Source organism: Salmo trutta, chromosome 5, assembly GCF_901001165.1.
Source record: "Salmo trutta chromosome 5, fSalTru1.1, whole genome shotgun sequence".
NCBI lineage: Eukaryota > Metazoa > Chordata > Actinopteri > Salmoniformes > Salmonidae > Salmo > Salmo trutta.
This window is the reverse complement of record NC_042961.1, coordinates 61,250,871-61,263,777: the sequence shown is the minus strand read 5'-3', so window position 1 is coordinate 61,263,777 and position 12,907 is coordinate 61,250,871. Positions and strand designations below refer to the sequence as shown.

The window sequence follows — 12,907 nt, the reverse complement described above, 5'->3', positions numbered from 1 at the left end:
TAACAGTAGAATAACAGTTGAATAACAATAGAACAGTAGAATAACAGTAGAATAACAGTAGAATAACAATAGAACAGTAGAATAACAGTAGAATAACAAGGCTGTGATGCAGCCGATCAGGATGTTCTCAATTGCTCTTTGACCATGTGGTGGTGTTGTGGTTCCATGTCAGGTTCTCAGTGATGTGAACGTCAACAACCTTGAAACTAAGGCAAGGTGTAGACAACAGTCTTAGGAAAGCAAAGCAACTCTGGATCATTCATGCTGTTGGGTCGAGATAAATAAATGTGTGATGGATTTAGTTTTTGTAAAACGTTCTATATAAATAAAGTTTGATTTGATTTGAATGATGAGGTAATGGTCAAAAAGTAGTTCACTGTATTATGAGAATCTCACAGATATGCTGTTCAATGTCTGTTGATTTTTTTCACGTTCTTAGAAACTGGAATATCTGGTCATTTGTTTTGGAATGTCTCTCAGGGTATTGAGATCATGTTTGACGGATGTTATTGATTCATTAAAAATGGTAGTGATACTTTCCAGAAAATTTATTTTAATACATTTGGTCCTAATGTTGCTCATTGATGATATTGATTTAATCTCGTATATGGAATAATGATAAACAGTCGACTCCTGATGATCAATTGATTCTCCCACATCATCCTATACTGATGAAAACCACTGTTGGTCTACATGTAGTTCTAGTTTCCCTTTACTACTTTACTACTGAGGGCAGTGGAGGCTGGTGGGAAGAGCTATAGGAGGACAGCCTCATTGTAATGGCTGGAATGGAATCAATGGAATAGTGTAAAACATATCACATGTGGAAACCATTAATTCCATTCCAGCCATTACAATGAGCCCGTCCTCCTATAGCTCCTCCCACCAGCCTCCACTGACTGAGGGGTATCATTAAGCAATAAGGCACAAGGAGGTGTAGTATATGGCCAATATACCACGGCTAAGGGATGTTCTTAGGCACGACGCATCGCGTGTTATATTGGCCATATACCACAAATCCCAGAGGTGACTTATTGCTATTATAAACTGGTTACCAACGTAATTAGAGCAGTAAAAATAAATGTTTTGTCATACCGGTGGTATACGGTCTGATATACCACGGCTGTTACCCAATCATCATTCAGGGCTCGAACCACCCAGTTTATAATGCAAAGTAGGTCCAATAACTCAATAACTTTGATAAACAACCAAAAATAAGGTTGATTGAGAAAGCTAAAGTTTGATATGTGTTTTTGGTTGGGTCAAACTGACCATGCCCATTTCAAGCTTAAATATATTTTTGTAAATTAAGAATATTTAGGCTAATTAGCTAGCTAACTCAGGCACATGCTTTGTAGTATACACCTCTGGTTTTTCGGGTGGCTGTCTTGCACAATAATAAACCCCCATCCATCTGGCGACGCTGTTGTCTGTTTCCGGGTTCCAGAAGAACCAAGGAATTTAAAATCATTCCTCGACTGGAACACGGAAGTAGGACTGGAGGTGAACAGAGATCTGTATTTATCGATGAGATGCTCATGTCACTCAGTCCAGACAATAGAAGTCGTTGTCCCAAAAGTAGGAATGCAAGCGACAAGATTAGGTCCGAAATAAACCCATTGAAACGCATCGATGTAATTTTGGACAGATTTTGGCGAGAGTGTAACCTCTCGCTTCACCTATTCCTCTCTGAGGTGACTTTGTTTTGATTTTGAACGTTATTTTTGTGGAGTAAAGAAAGACCTAGCTAGCTACTGACTGAACTAAATAGGCTACCCAACTCTCAGTCCACTGAAATATGTCTAAACTACAGTCGTTTCGTGTGTTTTTAAATGATCATTTAACTTCGGCTGCTGAGGAGATTTTTGGGGAAGTTGAGAAAACGGTAGTGAAATACCAGGAGGAGAATGATCGGCTACGGAGACTGCTGGAGATCACATCAGAGGTTCAACTATGTAGAACAGGTACGTATGTATATCTACTGATAGGTTGCTATAGTTATACTCAATTAGTAAAATGCTTAGGTAAATAGAGATAATTGTATTTTGATTTTCTACCAACCTAACTACTGTATATATTGGTCTTACATGCCAATTATAATGTAGGCAAATTATGAAATAGTTGTCTGCATATTTGATTACTTATCTAAAGCCTTCACATTTGATTGTATTTGTCACATGCTTCATAAACTAACAGTGAAATGCTTACTTATGTCCCTCCAACAATGCAGAGAGACAAAATAATGAAGATAACACTAAGAATAAATATGCAATCAGGGTTCTCCCCAAATAATGTGAGAGGCGCTGCTCCATCTTGTGGACTGAATGCTCCACTATGTAAAACATGTGTCATATTAGGACATTCTTTGCTTTAGATTGCAGGACATGGCAGTTACAGGTGTAAGAAAACGCAAAAATGTCTGAGTCCAGAGTGAGGCTCTGCCCTCGTACTCAGTAGCACCACCTTGTTAAAAAATCCTGTGGAGAACTCTGACAATGAGTAACAATACTGTTGTATACACAGGGTACCAGTATAGCTGTATACACGGGGTACCAGTATGGATATATACACAGGGTACCAGTATAGCTGTATACACAGGGTACCAGTATAGCTGTATACACAGGGTACCAGTATGGATATATACACAGGGTACCAGTATAGCTGTATACACAGGGTACCAGTATGGATATATACACAGGGTACCAGTATAGCTGTATACACGGGGTACCAGTATAGCTGTATACACGGGGTACCAGTATAGCTGTATACACGGGGTACCAGTATAGCTATATACACAGGGTACCAGTATGGATATATACACAGGGTACCAGTATAGCTGTATACACAGGGTACCAGTATAGCTGTATACACAGGGTACCAGTATAGCTGTATACACAGGGTACCAGTATAGCTGTATACACAGGGTACCAGTATAGCTGTATACACAGGGTACCAGTATAGCTGTATACACAGGGTACCAGTATGGATATATACACAGGGTACCAGTATAGCTGTATACACAGGGTACCAGTATAGCTGTATACACAGGGTACCAGTATAGCTGTATACACAGGGTACCAGTATAGCTGTATACACGGGGTACCAGTATAGCTGTATACACGGGGTACCAGTATAGCTGTATACACGGGGTACCAGTATAGCTGTATACACGGGGTACCAGTATAGCTATATACACGGGGTACCAGTATAGCTGTATACACAGGGTACCAGTATAGCTGTATACACAGGGTACCAGTATAGCTGTATACACAGGGTACCAGTATAGATATATACACAGGGTACCAGTATAGCTGTATACTGGGGTACCAGTATAGCTGTATACACAGGGTACCAGTATAGATATATACACAGGGTACCAGTATAGCTGTATACTGGGGTACCAGTATAGATATATACACGGGGTACCAGTATAGCTGTATACACGGGGTACCAGTATAGCTATATACACAGGGTACCAGTATAGCTGTATACACAGGGTACCAGTATAGCTGTATACACAGGGTACCAGTATAGCTGTATACACAGGGTAACAGTATAGCTGTATACTGGGGTACCAGTATAGATATATACACAGGGTACCAGTATAGCTGTATACACAGGGTACCAGTATAGCTGTATACTGGGGTACCAGTATAGATATATACACAGGGTACCAGTATAGCTGTATACACAGGGTAACAGTATAGCTGTATACTGGGGTACCAGTATAGATATATACACAGGGTACCAGTATAGCTGTATACACAGGGTACCAGTATAGCTATATACACAGGGTACCAGTATAGCTATATACACAGGGTACCAGTATAGCTGTATACACAGGGTACCAGTATGGATATATACACAGGGTACCAGTATAGCTGTATACACAGGGTACCAGTATGGAAATATACACAGGGTACCAGAATGGAAATATACACGGGGTACCAGTATAAGTATATACACAGGGTACCAGTATAGCTATATACACAGGGTACCAGTATAGCTGTATACACAGGGTACCAGTATAGCTGTATACACAGGGTACCAGTATAGCTGTATACACAGGGTACCAGTATAGCTGTATACACAGGGTACCAGTATAGCTGTATACACAGGGTACCAGTATAGCTGTATACACAGGGTACCAGTATAGCTGTATACACAGGGTACCAGTATAGCTGTATACACAGGGTACCAGTATAGCTGTATACACAGGGTACCAGTATAGCTGTATACACAGGGTACCAGTATAGCTATATATAGACAGGGTACCAGTATAGCTGTATACACAGGGTACCAGTATAGCTGTATACACAGGGTACCAGTATAGCTGTATACACAGGGTACCAGTATAGCTATATATAGACAGGGTACCAGTATAGTTGTATACACAGGGTACCAGTATGGATATATACACAGGGTACCAGTATAGCTATATACACAGGGTGTTTTTTCTGAATATGTGAATATGTGTGTTAAGTTTTGTTTTGTCATCTACATTTGAGTTTCCATTCAACACTGCAGTGAATGTCAATGTTTGTATATCTGTTTTTTCGTATTTGAACATATATAACCATGTTTTTTTGTCTGAGTCAACAAAAGCATTTAGAAATGGCATTGTGCACCCAGGCATGTCTAACGGCTGTATAGGTAACCTCTGCTCCTCCTCTCCTTCCTTCCAGAATCCCTGCAGCTCTCTGTCTCTGAAGAGGAGGTTCCCCCTGAGCAGCAGCACTGTAAGCAGGAGTGGAGCCCCAGTCTGGGGCAGAAGGACCCAGAGCCCACACAGATTAAAGAGGAACAGGAGGAAGTCAGGACCAGTCAGCAGGAAGAGCAGCTTCAAGGGCTCTTTGATACCAAAGACTCCATATCCACTCCTTCCTGTGTGAAAAGTGAATGTGATCAGATGGACCCACATCAAGAAGCCATACTAGCTGAACACCCAACTCTCAGTCCACTGAAAACGTCTAAACTACAGTTGTTTCGTGTGTTGTTAAATGGATGTTTAACGGCATCTGCTGCTGTGGAGATTCTTGGTGCGGTTGAGGAAACTGTAGCAGAGTACCAGGAAGAGAATGATCTGCTACGGAGACTGCTGCGGAGGACACCAGAGATAAAACTATGTAGAATAGGTTAGTATGTGTATCTACTGATAGTTAGCTATAGTTCTAGTAAATTAATAAACTGTTTAGGCTTTGTGATCACCATTTCAATATTTTGTAGAAGTGGTTTTAGCCCCGACGTGGCTGTGCTTTCCCTTTGCTTGGACAGCAGCTCCACACATTTATGTTGCCATTCTGACTCCAGTGCTACATTGGTGCTAAACCGTTCCTTTTGATTAGCTAAGGATGATGATTTGGTCAAGTGTGATACGCTCTGTCTATACTGAACAACAATATCAACGCAACATGCAACAATTTCAAAGATTTTACTGAGTTAAAATGTATATACGGAAATCAGTCAATTGAAATAAATACATTTGGCCCTAATCTATGGATTTCACATGACTGGGAATATACATATGCATCTGTTGGTCACAGATATCCTTTTAAAAAAGTACAGGCGTGGTTTAAAAAACCAGTCAGTATCTGGTGTGACCATTTGCCTCATGCAGTGCGACACATCTCCTTTGCATAGAGGTGATCCTTTATACATGGGGTCGTGCATTATCATGCTGAAACATGAGGTGATGGCGGCAGATGAATGGCACAATAATGAGCCTCAGGATCTCGTCACGGTATTTCTCTGCATTCAAATTGCCATCGATAAAATGCAATTGTGGTCATTGTCCGTAGCTTATGCCTGTCCATACCATAACCCCATCATTGGGCACTCGGTTCACAACGTTGACATCAGCAAATCGCTCGCGCAACGACGCCATACACGTGGTCTGCCATTGTGAGGCCGGTTGGACGTACTGCCAAATTCTCTAAAATTATGTTGGAGGTGGCTTATTGCAGAGAAATAAGCATTTAATTCTCTGGCAACAGCTCTGGTGGACATTCCTGCAGTCAGCATGCCATTTGCATGCTCCCTCAAAACTTGAGACGTCTGTGGCACTGTGTTGTGACACAACTGCACATTTTATAGTGGCCTTTTATTGTCCCCAGCACAAGGTGCACCTGTGTAATGATCATGCTGTTTAATCAGCTTCTTGATATGCCACACCTGTCAGATGGATGGATGATCTTGGCAAAGGAGAAATGCTCACTAACAGGGATGTAAACAAATGTGTGAAAACATTGAGAGAAATAAGCATTTTGTGCATATGGACAATTTCTGGGATCTTTTGTTTTTGCTCATGAAACATGGGACCAACACTTTACATGTTGCGTTTATATTTTTGGTCAGTGTAGGAACAATTGATCCTTGATTGCTATACAGATTTGGAAACCTTGAACACTAACCTTAATTATCATCCAAAATAGATTTATAAATACAAACGATACACTTGCTGTTTTACAACCGATTTCCACAGAGGTTTTTGTGTATCTTCGAGCCAAAATGTTGTGTTTCCCTTCCGAGTTTCCATTAGCACGGGATGTGTCTTACAGTGCATTCAGGAAGTATTCAGAGCCTTTGACTTTTTACACATTTAGTTACATTAGACGTATTCTAAAACTGATTAAATAGTTGTTTTTACTCATCAATCTACACACAATACCCCATAATGACATCACAATACCCCATAATGACATCACAAGACCCCATAATGACATCACAATACCCCATAATGACATCACAATACTCCATAATGACATCACAATACTCCATAATGACAAAGCAAAAAAACTGGTTTTTAGGAATTTTGGTTCATTTATTTAAAAAAATTCTAATAATATCAGATTTACATACGTATTCAGACCCTTTACTCAGTACTTTGTTGAAGCACCTTTGGCAGCGATTACAGCTTCGAGTCTTTTTGGGTATGACGCTACAAGCTTGACACACCTGTATTTTGGGAGTTTCTCCCATTCTTCTCTGCAGATCCTCTCAAGCTCTGTCAGGTTGGAAGGGGAGTGTCGCTGCATAGCTATTTTCAGGTCTCTCCAGAGATGTTCGATCGGGTTCAAGTCCAGGCTCTAGCTGGGCCACTCAAGGACATTCAGAGGCTTGTCCCGAAGCCACTCCTGTCTTTGCTGTGTGCTTAGGGTCATTGTCCTGTTGGAAGGTGAACCTTCGCCCCAGTGTGAGGTCCTGAATGCTCTGCAGCAGGTTTTCATCAAGGATCTCTGTACTTTGCTCCATTCATCTTTCCCTCGATCAAGTCTCCTAGTCCCTGCAGCTGAAAAACATCCCCACAGCATGATGCTGCCACCACCATGCTTCACCGTGGGGATGGTGCCAGGTTTCCTCCAGGCGTGACGCTTGGCATTCAGGCCAAAGAGTTCAATCTTGGTTTCATCAAACCAGAGAATCTTGTTTCTCATGGTCTGGTAGTCCTTTAGGTGCCTTTTGGAAAACTCCTAGCGGGCTGTCATGTGCCTTTTACTGAGGATTGGCTTCCTTCTGGCAACTCTACCATAAAGGCCTGATTGGTGGAGTGCTGCAGAGATGGGCTCCCGAGTGGCGTAGTGGTCTAAGACACTGCATCGTAGTGCAAGAGGCATCACTGCAGTACCTGGTTCAAATCCAGGCTGCATCACATCTGGCCGTGATGGGTGGCGCACAATTGGCCCAGCGTCGTCCGGGTTTGGCCGGGGTAGGCCGTCATTTGTTCTTAGCTGACTTGCCTAGTTAAAAAAAAAAATGGTTGTCCTTCTGGAAGGTTCTCCCTTCTCCACAGAGGAACTCTGGAGCTTGTCAGAGCGATCATTGGGTTCTTGGTCAGCTCCCTGACCAAGGCCCTTCTCCCCAGATTGCTCAGTTTGTCTGGGCGGTCAGCTCTAGGAAGAGTCTTGGTGGTTCCAAACTTCTTCCATTTAAGAATGATTGAGGTCACTGTGTTCTTGGGGACCTGCAGACATTTTTTCGTACTCTTTCCCAGATCTGTGTCTCGGTGCTCTACGGACAATTCCTTTGACCTCATGGCTTGGTTTTTGCTCTGACATGCACTGTCAACTGTGTGACCTTATATAGACAGGTGTGTGCCTTTCCAAATCTTGTCCAATCTACTGATTTTACCACAGGTGGACTCCAATGAAGTTGTAGAAACATCTCAAAGATGATCAAAGGAAACAGGATGCACCTGAGCTCAATTTCGAGTCTCATAGCAAAGGGTCTGAATTCTTATGTAAATAAGGTATATATTTTTTTAAATGTAATACATTTGCTAAAATATCTAAAACCTATTTTCTCTTTGTCATTATGGGGTATTGTGTGTAGATTGATGAGGGAAAAATAATAATTAGAATAATGCTGTAACTTACTAAAATGTGGATGAAGGGAAGTGGTCTGAATACTTTCCGAATGTAGTTCAGGGAAACGCAAAACACCTCTTATATGTTTACAATTATTTTGCGGTGATATGAAAGGAAAGTTTTGAAGGTTTCCAAAAACCGTTGTTGTCAAAAATGGCCAGTTCCAGTCAGCTGATTCTATCCATTCCTTCTGGTTAGTTCTAGTCAGGCAGCTTAGTTTCCCATTCAGAGGACCCCCCACTTTTATTTAGTTCTTATAGGTCAAGGTCAGCAGCGTCACAAAAAAACTGAGGGGGCACAAAGGATGTGAGGATACCTGTTGGGCGTGGTCCGGAGACAGACTAGGCACCCCGTCCGGAAGTTAGAGAATTTTGCACTTTTCATACACCTGAAACCCATTTTTCCTGCAATCTAGAGTCATAATTATTATGCTTAATTCTATGTAAAAGGATGTTCATTTTTCTGCATATCTCTTGAGCTGTCTTGTATCCTTCTGACTGGTGTTTTAATTTTTTTTTCATTTTAAGAAACTAAATATGCTTCTCTGCTAAAATTCTGTGTAAAAGATTGAAATTAATCTGAGTCTTATTTAGTACATTTTGTAATTTCTTGCTTTTCTAAAGTCTACCAACCTTGCCAGCAGGCATGCCAGCTAAGATAGTTAGACAAGCTAGCTACTCTAACTTGATTGATAGCCTGAAATGGCTTCTGGGTAGCCAGTTATGAGGTTGGGAGATTGGGAAACTAGCTAAAACCAACTTCATAAATTGCTAGGTGTCTAGTAGTATTACAGAGAAACACCAACAACAACAAAAGACTTTAAAAAATAAATACAATTATATCCATACAGTAGCAGTCAAAAGTTTGGACACACCTACTCATTCAAGGCTTTTTCTTTATTTTCACTATTTTCTACATTGTAGAATAATAGTGACGACATCAAAACTATGAAATAACAGATATGGAATCATGTAGAACCCAAAAAGTGTTAAACAAATCAAAATATATTTGAGATTCTTCAAAGTAGCCACCCTTTGCCTTGATGACAGCTTTGCTCACTCTTGGCATGTTAACCCACCACCTATATGGCTTGTGTCAAGGAAAGCAAATACCTAGCTAGCTATCTGCACTCAGGCTGTATAGATAATAGAGATCCATGCTAAGGAACCAAATACCTAGCTAGATATCTGCACTCAGGCTGTATAGATAATAGAGATCCATGCTAAGGAACCAAATACCTAGCTAGCTATCTGCACTCAGGCTGTATAGAGCATAGAGATCCACGCTAAGGAAGAACATTGAAATAGAATGTCATAGAGATCTATATTTCGTGAGTGATTCCAAATTCTGTTATAAATAACGTCTGCTATTCCTCTCCTTCCCTCCAGACTCCCTGCAGCTCTCTGTCTCTCAAGAGGAGGTTCCCCCTGAGCAGCAGCACTGTGAGCAGGAGTGGAGTCCCAGTCTGGGGCAGAAGGACCCAGAGCCCATACAGATTAAAGAGGAACAGGAGGAAGTCAGGACCAGTCAGGAGGAAGAGCAGCTTCAAGGGCTCTTTGTTACCAAAGACTCCATATTCACTACTTCCTGTGTGAAAAGTGAATGTGATCAGGAGGACCCACTTCAGTCCTTGACTCTTCCCCAAACCCAGACTGAGGAGAACAGAGAGAGTGACTCTAAACCAGTGGATCTGAAACCTTTTGTCACTGTGACCCACATTAAGGGTCTTTCCATTCCCTGTGACCTTCCAGATAATCAAAACAATGCCTCCAGCCACAGCTCAGCTGTAAGCAGCGACACAGTAGGACTTGACAGCAGCCCACCATTGGATCCCAGCCCACTATTGGGGGAACACTGTTCCAAACCCAGCACCACAGCTAGAAGAACTCACCACTGCCGTGACTGTGGTGAAACGTTTGCTCTGAAAGCTGACCTGCAGAGGCATATGACATTCCCCAAGAAGAGACCCAGTGAATGCTGCTTCTGCAATAAACACTACAACTCCACCTGTAAACTGAAGGCCCATGTCCGACTCTGTCATGGTGGGAAACCCTATATCTGCCCTGTTTGTAGCAAGACCTTCAAATACAAAGGAGGTCTCCCCAGGCACATGAGGATTCACAAAGGAGAGAAACCTTTTAGCTGTGGTGACTGTGGGAAAAGCTTCAATCAGAAGGGGAACCTAACTGAACATGTATTGATTCACACAGGAGAGAAACCATTTAGCTGTGGTGACTGTGGGAAAAGCTTTGGGCTCAAGCGGTACCTAACCATGCATAAACTGACTCACACAGGAGAGAAACCATTTAGCTGTGGAGACTGCGGGAAAAGCTTTAATCGCAAGGCGGTCTTAACTATGCATATACGTACTCACACAGGAGAGAAACCATTTATCTGTGGTGACTGTGGGAAAAGCTTCAGGCATAAAGGGTGCCTTAAGATACATGTACTGACTCACACAGCAGAGAAACGATTTAGCTGTGGAGACTGTGGGAAAAGCTTCAATAAGAGGGGGAACCTAAAAGTGCATATACGTACTCACACTGGAGAGAAATCTTTTAGCTGTGGAGACTGTGGGAAAAGCTTCAATACGAGGGGGAACTTAACCAGGCATGCACGTACTCACACCAGAGATAATTCCTTTCGCTGTGGTGACTGTGGGGAAAGCTTCAATGAGAAGGGGCACCTAAATGAACATATACAAACTCACACAGGAGAGAAACGATTTATCTGTGGTAACTGTGGGAAAAGCTTTAAGCATAAGGGATGCCTTAAAATACATATATTGTCTCACACAGGAGAGAAACCATATAGGTGTGGTGACTGTGGCGAAAGCTTCAATGAGAAGGGGCACCTAAATGAACATATACAGACTCACACAGGAGAGAACCCTTATAGCTGTGGTGACTGTGGGGAAAGCTTCAATCAGAAGGTGGACCTAAAGAGGAATATACGGATTCACACAGGAGAGAAATCACATGGCTGCTCAGTCTGTGGTAAAAGATTCACTCAGAAGTCTCATCTGCTGAGGCATGTGGATAAAATCCACAAAGGAAGAAAACAGGACAGAAACTGAAAGAGGGAAGCACATTAGGACAAAGAGATTGTTTGTCAGGTAAGTGAAAAAAAAAGCAGGATGTGGACAAATCTCTTAGGAAGCAACAGTGATATGGCCCTCATCAAATATGCAGACGACATGGCTCTGGTTACTTGCCTGGAGGTCAAGTCCATCTCCAGCTTCTCCCAGTTCATTGACTGCCTCTTGACGTGGTTTGACAATAGCTTCCTTGACCTTAACGTCACCAAGACTAAAAAACTGTGCCTTGGAGGAAATACATTTGGGGAAACGGAAGCCCTTCTCTCGACCATGTCACCATGGAAGGACGTGGAGCAAGTCACACATTTGAAATACTTGGGGACAATTTTAGACCACAAACATAGCTTCCAGTAAAACACTGACCTCATCTACAAAAAGGCAAGGTAATTTCTTTCCCTACTTAACGTTAACGCAAGTAGGGAAAGGTAATTTCTTTCCCTACTTGACGTTTTAATGCAAGCAAACTCACACTGATCGTGGTATACAAATCCCTGATTGAGTGTTCTCAATTACAATTCTGGTACCTCTCAGTGATGCTTAATTTTTTGTTTCATTCTGACATTTCATTCAGACATGTAAATGTTTAATGTGTTTCCTTCTGACATTTCATTCTGACGTGGCGTGGAATATTCTAATCAAGTGAGAGAGACTTTGTAATTTCTTCAAACAATCATCTTTATTTAATATCGATTAATTATTGCAATAATGAAGCTGGTCGACCCCACACTCTGAAGTGTGTTGCCGAGAGCTTAACCTTACAGAAAGTGCAAAACTCTTTATATAATAGATCTAAGAATGCTTTGTCATGGCTGGTTCCACCCCTCCCATACAGATCAGGGGGCATCATCATAAGACACCTTGGGTTCATCTTGTGGTTATCTGCACCTGGTGGTGTTTTACCCCCCCCCCCCCCCCCTCCCCCAACCCGGCTTAGTCTCCCAGATGCCAGGATGATTAGAAACAAAGAGGGATTGTTCTACTCCTAAACTATCTCTAGTAAAACCCATGTCCTTGACCATACGGCCAGATTAGCTGCAGGGAGATAGAGTGGAGACCATCCCTTTACAAAACACAGCATTAGTAGAATATAAATGTCTTACTACTTGTTAAGTATATTTGTTAAGTATATAATTGTTACTAAGATCAAACAAATCAGGTAAATATATAATTGTTCTCTCACACGTGTAAATGTTTAATGTGTTTCATTTTGACATGTAAATATTGAATGTGTTTCATTCTGACATTTCATTCTGACATGTAAATGTTTGTTTCCTTCTGACATTTCATTCTGACATGTAAATATTTAATTTGTTTCATTCTGACATGTAAATATTTAATGTGTTTGATGTGTATGTTTTTATCCTTTTATTGTAACTCTGACCGTCAATATCACATTTTCATTCTGTTTAAACGAAATGGACAATAAAGTTTGTCTTATCTGCTTATC

The 12,907-nt window shown here is 41.5% G+C and overlaps 1 protein-coding gene across 2 annotated transcripts; it reads left to right on the top strand.

Annotated features, from left to right (window-relative positions):
• The first annotated feature begins 1,396 nt into the window (after positions 1-1,396).
• LOC115194703 (gastrula zinc finger protein XlCGF57.1-like) lies at positions 1,397-11,494 on the top strand. Of its 2 annotated transcripts, XM_029754605.1 has the most exons (3): positions 1,397-1,964; positions 4,686-5,135; positions 9,752-11,494. In XM_029754605.1, the coding sequence occupies exons 1-3, from the start codon at positions 1,799-1,801 to the stop codon at positions 11,437-11,439; spliced, it is 2,304 nt and encodes a 767-aa protein (XP_029610465.1). In that variant the 5' UTR covers positions 1,397-1,798; the 3' UTR covers positions 11,440-11,494. The 2 variants fall into 2 exon arrangements, with proteins under 2 accessions (XP_029610465.1, XP_029610466.1); XM_029754606.1 differs by lacking the exon at positions 4,686-5,135.
• Positions 11,495-12,907: the final 1,413 nt, after the last annotated feature.

Excerpts from the sequence above, each read along its gene's own strand:
- LOC115194703 (XM_029754605.1), top strand. The coding sequence starts at position 1,799 with ATGTCTAAACTACAGTCGTTTCGTGTGTTTTTAAATGATCATTTAACT. Across the intron at positions 1,965-4,685 it reads GGTTCAACTATGTAGAACAG|AATCCCTGCAGCTCTCTGTC; the intron begins GTACGTATGTAT and ends CCTTCCTTCCAG. Across the intron at positions 5,136-9,751 it reads GATAAAACTATGTAGAATAG|ACTCCCTGCAGCTCTCTGTC; the intron begins GTTAGTATGTGT and ends CCTTCCCTCCAG.